This window comes from Bombus impatiens, unplaced genomic scaffold (assembly GCF_000188095.3).
Source record: "Bombus impatiens unplaced genomic scaffold, BIMP_2.2 scf_0102, whole genome shotgun sequence".
Classification (NCBI taxonomy): Eukaryota; Metazoa; Arthropoda; class Insecta; order Hymenoptera; family Apidae; genus Bombus; species Bombus impatiens.
This window is the reverse complement of record NT_176521.1, coordinates 1,765,729-1,778,605: the sequence shown is the minus strand read 5'-3', so window position 1 is coordinate 1,778,605 and position 12,877 is coordinate 1,765,729. Positions and strand designations below refer to the sequence as shown.

The 12,877-nt window shown below is 40.3% G+C and overlaps 1 protein-coding gene across 1 annotated transcript in view; it reads right to left on the bottom strand.

Annotated features, from left to right (window-relative positions):
* Window positions 1–12,877, bottom strand: part of LOC100747672 (nuclear pore complex protein Nup88) — a 71,804-nt gene that overhangs the window by 14,988 nt on the left and 43,939 nt on the right. The window contains exon 2 of the mRNA XM_003486161.4: window positions 1,501–1,670. Coding sequence (XP_003486209.1) covers window positions 1,501–1,670 — 170 coding nt within the window. The remainder of the gene's footprint in view (window positions 1–1,500; window positions 1,671–12,877) is intronic.

Sequence of the window (12,877 nt, the reverse complement as noted above, 5' to 3'; positions counted from 1 at the left end):
AGGAAGGTAATGCATTTATTCCAGGCTGGACTTATTATGAAATTATAATGCAAAAGACAACTTGGAGCGAACGGCTACCCTTTTACCACGTTGAATTAAGTAGCATCGTCGTCCATCGTAATTCAAATTAATTTGAATTTTCCTTCCGTTCGTCCCCTTGCGATATCTTACGCTTGTCTCGTTGCTGGCCGCTCTTCTAGATGCTGCCAAGTGATATTTCAGCTTCTTGGAAGCCAAGCGATATGTGATCGCTACTTATCGCAGTAAAATCGCTAGAAACGATAGTAAATTCTAAAGTAAATCTTAAACAACAAAATGTTTGCGATGTTTCCATTTTTTAATTGTTGGAGTTAGCCGATGTGCTCTTTTCTGCGCTTGTTTCACAATATATGAGAAAGGTAATCGGTCATGATGTTAAAGAATAATATACAAGGTAATGTAATAACTCCAACCGTCTTTGATATCTCTCTTATTCTCAGTGATATGGAGAAGATCTTCTTCTATTTTGCCATCTCTTTCGTTAATTCCAGATAAATTATGCAGACATCCCGAACACACGTAGACATTCACAACTATTCTAAATTTTAATTAGACGACCATGTTTTCTTCCTTCATACCCAAATTCGAAACTCTCTTCTCGAATATCACTTGCAATGAACAATCGTTAAAAATTCCTGTTCTTACATATATACATACACACACACATATATATATGTATATATACACATGTAAACTCTTTTCTTTGAACGTCATCACGAGCAAGGTAGTTTTATATGTAGCAGAGCACTTATGACGACATTGGCAAAAATAAAAATTCGATTGAGCGAGTGGTATTAGAAAAAGAAAGGTAGGAGATGGTTGAGGCATAATCTTGAAGCTTGTGGCTAATTGCGCGAGGTTCTAATCACCCGAAAGATTAGACAGGAGTACGCGAAGATGCGGAGAAGTGACAGAGGCGGGCGCGGAGGGTAATGTTACACGAGGCAGTAGTCTTGGTGGCATGTGTCGTTGATGAGGCGGTTAGTATTCAGCGGTGCTTTCCGAGGCTGGAACTTTTGAAAACTAACCGAGTAAAGCCACCTTAATTCCATAAGAGGGAGGCCAAAGGGGTTCGGGCGTCATCGTAACACCCTCTTAATTACAGGATATTAGGACGCCCACAGGAGCCACGGAGGTGCAGGAAGCCAGATAGTGCGATTTATTATTCGCGGTCTACCTTATCTCGGTTTTTAGGAGCCGGATTTCTTCGTCTGTAAACTTCTCTCTCCATTCTCGGAGATTGATTTCGCGTATTTGCTGCACGGATTTTCCTACAACTCTGAATGAACGGATACGTTTTTTGTTTACCGCTATTTCTATTTCGACGAAACCTCTATGTGCACTATACATATACATAAGTACATGATATACGCGAATTTAATAGACGAATTATTGCGTCAAAATGAGTTTTATGGGGTTTTAAGAACATTTGTTGACGATTTAGGTTTGATTGTTACTTACATGCAGAGTATTTCTTCTTTCCCACCTTGAAACATGGCATCCTTGCCCCAACGTTTGGGAAGCTCCATGAGAACTAAGCCTAGATTGCCCCACAATGCCAGTTGCGTGCCAGTCTCGTTAATTAATAGATTCTTTATTTCGAAGATCGGAATATCGGTAGGTCTAAGTTTCTGGAATCATACGAAAAATAACAATTAATAAAAAAAGATAAAAATGAAAGATCAAACTAAATAGAAACGAAAGAATTCGAAAGGTTAATAAACGATGAATAAAAACGATGAATAAAAGTTTAATCATTTGTATCTTCGATTCAATAAAAAGTTGTATTCTTATGAGGAATAATTATTGTCTCATCCCTTTCAGACAAACCACTGCTACTCGCTACCATCGAGAAAAAGAGAACAAATAAAGACAAAATGCACAAGACCAATAAACGTTAAGTAGAATTAGATAAAAGTTTGATCGTTCGTACCTTCGTCGGTATTACAATTTTAATTTTCATCCGTAACGAGATATTTCCGGCGACCCCTGAAATTCCAGTTCCACCCTCTCCGCGCATCGTCTATCGATTAATAAACTTTATAATACGATCCTGCTCCTCGTTTGTTTTCCAGTTTGATTTTTATCACGATGGTCCGGGAAAAGGGCAGGTGTACGACAAGCCTCCTTCACCCCTGCCACCACCCTCACTGTCGGGATTTCTCTTTAACATCCCCTTGCCGCGCCACCCTTCGCCACCCTCTTTCGCCTCGATATTTAATTTCGAAGTAAGTTCGCGAACGCGAACATCATTACAGGCTGGCAGCCCCGCAGATGGGGTATCGGCGTGTATCAAGGGGCAATTATTTTTTTACCCGAGGGTAGTTTTTGCCAAGACGATGAACGAGGACCAATGGTATCGAATGTACTTCTTCCACCGTTCTTTCAATGCCTACGACAGCAACCATGGGAACGAACAGAGCCTGGTTAGGGTGACGTTTAAAAAAAAATTGTGTCGTTAAAAGCTAAACGACTAAATAGCGAAACGAATGTTTTTACGATTTTCCTTTTTCTTATACCGATCTTTAATACGTGATTTGTATTTTATATGCTTGTTAAGCTTTTAAAGATACGATATTTACAGACAAACGAAGACTGCTTTACAAATATTTTCTTTACGATGTAAAATTAAGTACCTAATTATTTAATTCATTTCGAGATTTCCAAGGAGATATTTTCATAAGAATATAGAATTTGTATAATCGTATTTATTTTTAGCAGATGTCAGCTGCATAGAATTATTCTTACAAACCGATCCATCGCAATACTCTACATAATTGACTAACAAATTTCTTCTACATTTACGACAACCAGTATACTGTTTGTTCATTTTGCTACGAAACATGCCGAGTAATAAAATTGTTCCTCAATGAGAATGGCCTCGGTGAAGTTCTTCCTGCCATCGTGTTTGATTTGCGGGGGAGTAAAAGTGCGAAGCTAAGCGCACCGTAGCATCAACGAAGAAAAGGCAGAGTCTAGTGCGTTTAAAAGTTTCCTTCTCATTAAGACTTATTCTCTGGGGACCTTGGTGGCACGCAACGCGAGAAAGCAGGAAAGAAAACTAGAGAAGAGGGAACGAGGAAGAGAGAAAGAGAGAGGCAGCCCCCCTCTCGCTTTCTTGCAGTTAGAAACACATTTATTAACGGCAGCTCATCTCATCGCGCTGTTAAGTACCAGTAAGAGAGTGCTCTCTCCCTCCGTTATCCTCTCAGCGAGAGTTCTCATTCACTTTGGTAGCTGTCTGCTGTCCCATCCAGGGGTGAAAAGAAAAAAGACGTCACATCGTCGACGCCTTATTAATTCGGGAGCTGAGGCTGCCAAGCAAGGAGGAAGGTGTCGCGGGGAGGAGTCCTTTGAAGAAATTAAAAGAACAGAGGGTATAATGTGAACACATCCATTCCCTGACCCTCTTTCTCCCTCCTCTCTTTGCAACATCCTCTTCAGCGTCTCTCTTTCTCCCTCTCGCACTTGTTACCAACTCTGGCAGCATTAACTCCGGTGTTTCACGTTTCTGTTAAATGTCAGTCAGCCGGACGTCTTAAGTCTTGTCACGGTTTCTTAAAATCCGACGTACACACTTATTCACGATCCTTTGTTTTCCTTCCTCTTCTTTTCGGTCTTCTTCTTGCCGTTGAATGGATTCCGTGCTTGTTAAGTTTCAAGATTAATGCGAATTGCTGGCGCGAAAAGAGATTGCGAACGGGAAACCTCGCCGAAACGAGTCGTTGAAAAATTTTGCGACGCGATTGATGAAAGATAAAAATTGTAAACGACGTACAGGTAGTTTTTGGCAATACCAGAGTGTTCAGGTTTTCGTGAAATACTGAAATATTGATCCTCTTGTACTGTGATTAATTAATTATCGATATCAGCGAATGGATAGGTTACAAGCTATAGACTTTTTTTATAAGAATACGAAAGCTTTACAATTTTAGTAACTGAAATAGAATTTATATAGTTTGTCGTAATAATTTATGCGGTAGAAAAGCACAGAAATTATCCGAGGAAATGTTATGGATTGTAATGAAAAAAAGTTTTTTGTAGTGGAAGGTTTATTCTTTTTCGAATATGGAGAAAACTTTTCATTCCTCGTAGACTTTGCGTTCTTCAATTTACTCTCGGACAATATTAATGCACGAAAAAAAGTTCATCGAAGGATAAACTTGTTAACTCTTCTAGTGTTTGATCCATACATAATATGTACAAGAAACGTGAAAGGTATAACGTACGAGCAAGCTAAGATGTTTAAAATAAACAGTCTATTTTATGAAGAATGATTCAAATACAATGATATATTGTAAAGCAAAGAAAAAACATATCAAATGTCTGCAAGCAAATGCACTCTTACTTTGTCGCATTTCGCGTTTAATGGAAAGACATTTCATAGAAATATTACTAGCGAGTCAGAGAAAAAGGAATTTACAAATACAATGTGTCGTTTGTTATGCTAAACGTATAGATGGAGAAGGTTTAAAAAAGGAACAAAATATTATTGTTCGTGATACGATGTTGGCTTATACCTTCGCTGCATTTAAATATATTATATAAGGAATAATTATTAAGAGAAATTAAAATTATTCGACATTTGCATTTAATTACATTCGGCTATTTTACCCAGCAGTCAAAGGATTAATAAGATACTTAAATCACAATCCAAAGGGTTAATAAGTCTTTTAAAATGATCTTTTGTTATTTGCTTCTATTATATCTGTTTCTTTCCAACGTTAAGGATTTTTAACACGATTCTGATCAGTAAAATATACATCATACTGCTACCGTGGTCGAATGGAAGCTAAATTGTACGAGCTAATTAACGATGCAAAAAGCCAAAGCATGCTTTTCCCTTCGAGTTTCTCAATTAAAAAGCGACAACATCACCGTTATAATATCGATGACCCAAGACAAAAGCGAGAGTGTTCATAGCGTTTAATTAGAAAATAGTAAAATCAGCTGGATCAAATCGTACAGGGAATCCGCCCGATGATTCGCTGAAATGACGGGTACACGTAACGCAACGCGACAGGTGGGTAAACTGAGACGAAGAAACAAAACCGGGTAGCCAGATAGAGAGAACCGGATAGAATAGAACGACGGTATAATGGGGTATCGCGTTTGTGTATCGTTGATTCGTGGCTCACGTACGCGGAATGACGGGAATACGCAATAAGTTAATCGTGTTAGCGGCTCGGTTGATTAAACGAACGATCAGGATGATGGTGAGTGTCGTACGCGGCGCGTAGGGACCATGGGTGCGGCATAGTCGGACATTAATACAAAACTCGATTGTCATTCGTCGCTCGACCTACCCCCGAACGCCCATCCCCCTGATTACGTCGATTCATTAACCGTAGCCAGCGGTATCGTCCACCCCGAAACGAACTGCTGTTTCACCGTTGCACCGGAAATCCTATTAGCCTTCGTCACTGTCCCATCGGTGGCGAGAAATTAATCGCGTGTCATTTTGTTTGGATTCCCGCGTTTCTTACTTAACCCGCTGTATCGTTCTCGTTTGCGATCGACCGATACGAGATACACGAGGTTTGTACGAAGTGGTAATCCTTAAAATACAGATGATCGATAGACTGTGAACAAATGTACATGGAGTGTACGTAAATTGTGTTTAAAGGAATATGTTTGAAATATACCAGTGTTGGAAACTGAATCCTGATATTTGTTTACGTTTGACAGCATGTAATTCAATTACAAAATCACGTATCTTTATGATTGGTACAACTGTGTGTAATAAAATATAACGACGATAAAATTGGTTTTTCTATGCTAACGACAAAATCAGCGCAATTGTGAGAGATGGTGGAACTCTCTTGTCATTTGAAAATCTCTTTATCTTCAAGTTGGAAATCCATTAATTAGGGACTGTAATATGAGCTTAATATATGGAGCATCATCTACGTTATAATATTTAATAACAGATATCGGACAATTTCCCTAAATTTGCGGCTATCAACCGCAAGCTGAATTCAATTCATTCGCTTAGAAACGAGTGATATTCGTTGCATAGAGACGAAACGTGTCAAGCTTCGGAGCAAAAAGAGAGGAAAGATCGGTAGAAAGTAGGGTGGATAAAGGGTGTCGGAGGAGGACATCACGATGGAGGAGAGGAGGGTGGCTAGGAAAACGGAGTATGAGGAGTAAAAGGGGTGAGGGTACCCGGGTACCGATGCCGACACCGGCGCCAGTGTCGCACGAGGCTGTAATGCGTTATTAATGAACACCAAGAATTTCATTAAAGATTGTTTGTATATCAAACTGTCCACTAAATTATGCCCTATAACCCCCGTGGCGCCTTTCCGTGCCTGGAAACTATTGGCTGTGGCCGCGGTAGGCACCGCCTTTCGCACCTACTAACTGCACGCGATTCTTGAACATCTTGTAATGTCAAACGTTCTATTTATACGCCTCTATAAAAATCCTCTGATCGAAGTTCGATCAAAGAAATTCTACGATCAAATGAGAGGGAGGGAGAGGAAAAAATGTGACGTCACGATTTTAATATGGAGAAACAAGGGATCATCGATTAGATAGGCTGACTCGGCTCGAAGTCAGTTATTTCGCAACCTTTGGAACATATATTATTAGAAGGGACGATATAGGTAAGTACGATGTGACGAGGGCGATGCGAGGGGAAGAAGGATGAACGCGGAGAAAGAGAAGGGAGAGAATGAAAAGGGTGGGAGGGAAGGTTCGAAGAAAAGGGACAGAATGAACAGGCACGACGCGTCGAATGAACGGCCATGGGGAAAGAGAGGAACAGGCCGGGTAGACACGCTGGGTGGAGGGATACAGTTAATCGTTGGGAAGCTATTAACTTCGGACTGGAATGCCCCATAGCGCCTCATTTCGTTCAATGCAAATTTACGCCCGACGTCGACCACCTAACGGGCCTCCCTCCACCTCTTTCTCTGTGAAAACGACGCGTATACCGGGTGTTGCTTGCTGTCCTCCTGCACTGTCTACTGTCGCCTCGAGTGGATTGTCTTATTCTACTTTGTCGAGGATTAGCCAACTAGCAATCCGGTAAGTCAGTTTCAGAATCGGTGAAATACTGGGTCATAAATAATTTCCAGCGTGACTAAAGGAAATTTATTGTCTTAAAAGAATACGTTTTTTCGTGATAATAATATGTTTGTTAGGGCTCTTCAATTTAAATTTTGCATTGTATCGAATAATCAGCCAAGCTGTAACATCGAAAGCTCGTTTCTACGATCCTCTTTGTTTTATTACCAAGTCACTGCTACGTACGAGAATTTATTTGCAAAATACTTACGATCTCTGAGATTTGACCTTTTGTATACGTAACGTGAAAAATCGTTTCTCGTATTGTTCTTATCGTTTCGAAACGAAACTTTTGCCTGCGAATAGTTCGGTACAGAAGTGCGCAAAGGGTTAACGTATCTTGCAGTCTCGTAACAAGGTCTTGTAGCTCGTTCAAAATGCCTGGAGGATTTGTAAATTCGAAAATCATGCCTAATTGAAATTCTTGGAGAGTAATGGTCTAAGTAGTCAGAGGGAAGAAGCTGCTTGAACTTATCCAATTTGGTTCTCTCTCATAAACGATCAACGTCGTAATCGGTGACCCGCTTCGTAGCCTCGCAGCTAAACTTGAACCCTTCTCGCGCTGCTCTACCCCTTCCGGTTCTCCCTGATCGTCCTACCGTGGTTGTTGTCTTATTAGTTTAGAACTTAGGCTTAATATAAAGTTGCGTGTGTCGCTTACGATGAAAGTCTGGCTGCGAGACAATGACGAGTCGGAATTTCCTTACTCGGTCGAATACATAACGATATTCTCCGTTTAATCGCAACTGTTCCACGGACAATAGATTATCTTTCTCAGTTTCTGGACGGTGAATTACGTTTTCAGTAATACAGATTCATACAACCGAAAAATTAAGATTTCATTTGCAAGAAAATAGATTTTTTAACTCTGCAAACATTGTACCACTATATCTTCTCTTTACGCGTGCGAATAAGTCAAATTTTATTTGAAAAAGTTTGCGCTCGTAAATGAAAAATATCGTAGCAATGTCTTCCGCAAATATAGAAAATATTCGCATAGGGAAATTTTTTCGATTTCTGGAAAGCGACAAAGCGACGAATTCAGAGACGATATGTCAGAGCGGGGTAAAATATCGCCTGTGAAGCTGTGCATCTTAACGTGGAAAATAACGCGTATGAAGGAACTCACTGATAAATGGGTACGTAACGGGTGCTCAAGATACACATAGTTAACAACGGAATGCGGCATGAGCTGACTAACGACGACTGATGCTCTCGCTATATAATTTCAAAGCGTACGCTCACGCATACATACGGTTGAAACGAAAACGCCGCGGCACCCTTGTAGCACACCTTAATATGGACAAATGCCAGACTATATCTCAAATGAGGTTTGTTTTGCATTATTCGGCTAAGGTCCTCGTTTGCCATCTTTGCTCGGCCGACTGGCTCGCGTTATGGCTACGCGGGATTGCCATATCCCTCTTTTTCATTCCACCAAAATCCGACGGTTTCTTGTTACGCTACAACAATATGTCTTTACGCTTGTCGCGGTTTAAATGTTAGCAGAACTGCTCGCTCGCATCAAAAGTTTCACTTTGAATACCAAATATTCCTGTATTTGTACGTTTCTAACATAACTTCTGTCAGAGGAGATGCGTGGCTACTTTTGTCCAACGATCAAGAATCCTGGCGTCGATATTTCTAGCGAGAGATAGATACATAAAGGAGAATGTCCACGTCCGACGAATGGTCACGATATAAAAGGAATATAAAAGTCAGTAGACAAGAAGGTGATAAAACATCTCCGAGTCAAGCCTTCCATTCGCGGAGAATGAACGTATCAAGTGTGTAAAAACTGCTAAAAAAAGGAAAAGGAAAAAAAGAAAAAAAAAGGGAAGATCGAAACAGAAATTCAGAACCTTTCGTAATTATTAACTCGTTTCAATAATTGTTCAACGTAAGCGGTACAAGCGTTTCGACGAGTGAAACTACCAAATAATACGGATTTACCATAGTTGGATCCAATTAACAACTAGCATATAAATGCAACAATAAATGCAGTGCTGTGCAAATACTTTTTGTGGCCACTGTACTGTACATCTCTACGTATGTATCTTCATACGTGGATACGTGGTTTATGCCTGGGTGAAAGTATCCAGAGCAGCCACGAGGCGCCAATGTACGCACGCATGAGCGCAGTATAAGCATAAACGTGAACGAATGCTCGCAAACTCCGTACAATGTAAAGATCGGTAGGTGGGAAGGTTATGCCGGACGGACATCAGCTCGGATACCGGAGAGGAACGAAAGGACGCAGAGCAGCAGCACAGAGGAATGATATCATCGGTGGTGGTCCAGCTATGGGGGGATGATATAGAATTTTAATATAGTGGTTTACGAGCGCGATTGTCCGCTATTTTACGGCCGCTATAGGGCGGCCATTTGAATTCTTAGATCTGCATACTTTGCGGAATTGCGCGGTCCGGCTGGCACGACGATGGACCGCCACCACCAGCTCTGGCTCCATCAACGAGCTTGCACTTTCTCATGCTCTTTCTCGTGATAAAATACATATCTCTATGGGACTTTCGTATTACAATTTGACCTGTTCGAAACCGATACACCTTGTGCATTTTGTATTTACTTATTATTTATTCATAGTGCAGGAGCTTCGAATTATCGTTTGGATTGTAGAAATGTACAAAGCTCGTGCGTGTTTGGACAAAGTAAATCATGTTGCATAGTGTGGTCTATTATTTGTTCCATAGCACGCCTTGTTGCATAGATTCGTCTATTACTTTCGGGTTTCATTTTTCGACTACATTTGTATGAGTCGAGAGTTTTAGAAGTTGCAAAAATGCCATTTTGTCGAATATCATTCGTTCATTTTATTTATCATAGTACAAAGGTTGAAAGAAACTCTGGATCATTCTTTTGGAATAACTAGGATGAGCTCGACCAGAGTCGTAATTTTCGACTAGTGATTTTCACAATATAAAAAGAATTATGTCGTTCGCGTTAATAAAATTAATATCGTAAGAAGATATAACAAAGTATCAAAAATGTTTATGACACAACTAATCATTGTAAAATTCTATCGATTATCTCACAAAAGTTCCCAAAGATAAAACGATTTATTTATCAACCTGCGATGAATAATGACTGAAATGACTTGTTTGAAATAAGATAGCACCTCATGGTCGCATATTTTTCTCTCATTCACGATAGATAAAATAAGCGACGGTATTCCGTCCAGCAGAGAAGAGCCATGAGATCACGTTCATATTACGTTCCATAGATGGTGGGCAGAATTTCATTTGATTACCATAGAATTCGAGTTTCTTCGAACCGATGGTGGCGATTATTAATTTTCTTTTCGTACCGCGTCTCTCGAGTTCTCCTGGCTGGCGAAAGTAATCGACGTGAAACGAGAAACGCTTTCTGTCCGCGCAAAGATGACTTACGATTGTTATTAGCATTCGGAATAGCTATTCGGATGATTTCGTCGGTGGATAAACGGCCTGCCGTATGCAACTGCGGCTAGAAATGACAAATATGCTCCCTTTATTGATACCAGATATATGGAATTTTATTACGTCATTACCGTTAGAATTATGGCCGCGTTTAAATTCGGAATTCCCTTCGTTAGCTTATTAGAATCATTACGGCAAACTTATTGCGCACTGGCCATATTTTATCGCCAAGACTCAAGCAAGTTTTCTCACCAAAGTATTCAGCCTTTTTTACAACGCAGGAAACAGATAATAGGAAATAATACGTATACAGTTCTCATAACTATAATTAAATATCTGTGTGTTTAGATATCTCTATACTGTGTACTTTTTAAGACAACCATTTAATGCGAAAGGATTATTCATATTTTTTGGCGAAATCAGAGTTACGTGTTTACGTTTGAAGGATAATTTTCAGTGAGTTCAATATCGATAAATTAAGAAAAATTAAGAAAAAAAGATAAATTGAAAAACAAAGCACATTTAAACCATTCTTCTGAATATAATAATTATCGAGACATTGGGTATGATACAGAAGAGTGTTTTCATCATGCAAATTTTACAGCTGTTTTCGCGTGTCTGGAATTAAACTTATTCAATCATCGATCGTATTCGTTTTTAATAAAACACAACGTACGTATCTAGAGAACGTGAACGAGGCTGAACAAATACGTTGACGTGTCAAGTAGGTGGCTTAAAGTTTACAGACGTAATTGCGGGATTAGCGGAATTTGAAGCGTGGTAATGCAATCAATTAAAATCATCACAGGTATCATAATCGTTGGGAAGCGTTCTGGACGCGGCAGGACGTCACTCGGAAACGAAGAAGGTATGGTAGTAACTTAGAAGGACGAGAGAAAGGAGGCGAAGGAGAAGAAGAGTCTTTCGCCTATCTCTTTCCCTTTCCCTCTCCCTTCTCGCGATATAAGCCGTATCAGTTATAATTTACAATGTTATGGCGATTTTATGTATATCTTGGCAGAGCTGTGCTCCCCCGCGCTGAGAAGTATTATTTAAATTAAACGGGGCTAAACTAAGCGAACCGGCGGCATCGAAGTGGTGTAGAGAGAGGTGCCGCGGCGGTATGCAAATTATTATCGCGGGGCGATAATTTAAATGCATATTTCGCCTCCTATATCATTTTATTATTGCCAGGCAAGTTAAGTCAGTTCGTGGGCGAACGTTTACGAGAACGAGGCCTCGCCCTGTGTGTAACTACCACCACCTTGGCTACAGCTTGTATTAGAAACGCTATCGAAGCGTTTTCCCTCATATAATCCTCATTGTTACTGCCTGCGGGACCATAATATCCTGTCGGGTAACGGCTACCGAGCAGGATTAATACTCGACGACTAATTGTATACCGTCAGGAAGTGCCAGCTCATCCACCTTCGCTTGTGTCTTCGAGACGTCCTCGTTGGTCTGCCTATGCCATGTCGCTTTAATGACTCAGTCGATTAATGATATTTGCTGTCGTACTCTCCTAGATGCTCAGCTAGATGCGTTACATATCGAGAGGATTATTTTTCCTGTTGGTCGAAGGTCATTCTTGAATGTTACTGCGATCCACATCTATCAATCTACTTGGAGCTGGTCATTGATAAATTTTCTTTCCTTCCAAGTAAAATTGAACGCTGTTGGATTATTGCCAGTAAATATCTTTGTTATTCTTTATGAATTCTAATAGCAAAGAATCTACTTACTCGTCAATGCATAATTTTTGCCTTCCAGTTCACGATGGCTTCCGGATTGTTTCCAGTTACAAATAGTATAAGTTCATTGATTACTAAGCTGTTTCGCTACAGCATAACACTTCGTATGTTCATTATTTCGTTGAACTAATCGATTTGTCTTTGAATAATAATTTGACTCGTTCGACTATCCGAAGAATTTCATCGTTGTATTATAAGAAAGCAACTTAATCTTGATTTTAAACCATTTATCATTTTAAGGACGTCTTAGCTTTATCCTAAGAACGCTGACTTCTTCCGACGCAACGTTACTACGTGTAACAAAAACGATCCGTAAAGTCTAACTGTGAGACTAAACCACGGTTTGCGGTGAACTACGAGATCCTGTAGCCTTCGCCAGCGCCGAAAAGTTGAAACTCACGGTTCTCGGAACCAATTTGCAACGGCCACGATTGTTCTCCCTGGTGGCGCATTTAGTCTGGATTTACATTTCGAGGAACAAGAATGGAAAGCGTCGAGGATCATAGCGAGACGGGTAGCCGGGCAAGTTTCAAGAAACGAAATCAGACAGTCGCGGGGACCTGCACCATGGTGTATCCGCACGCGTATCTCGAACAA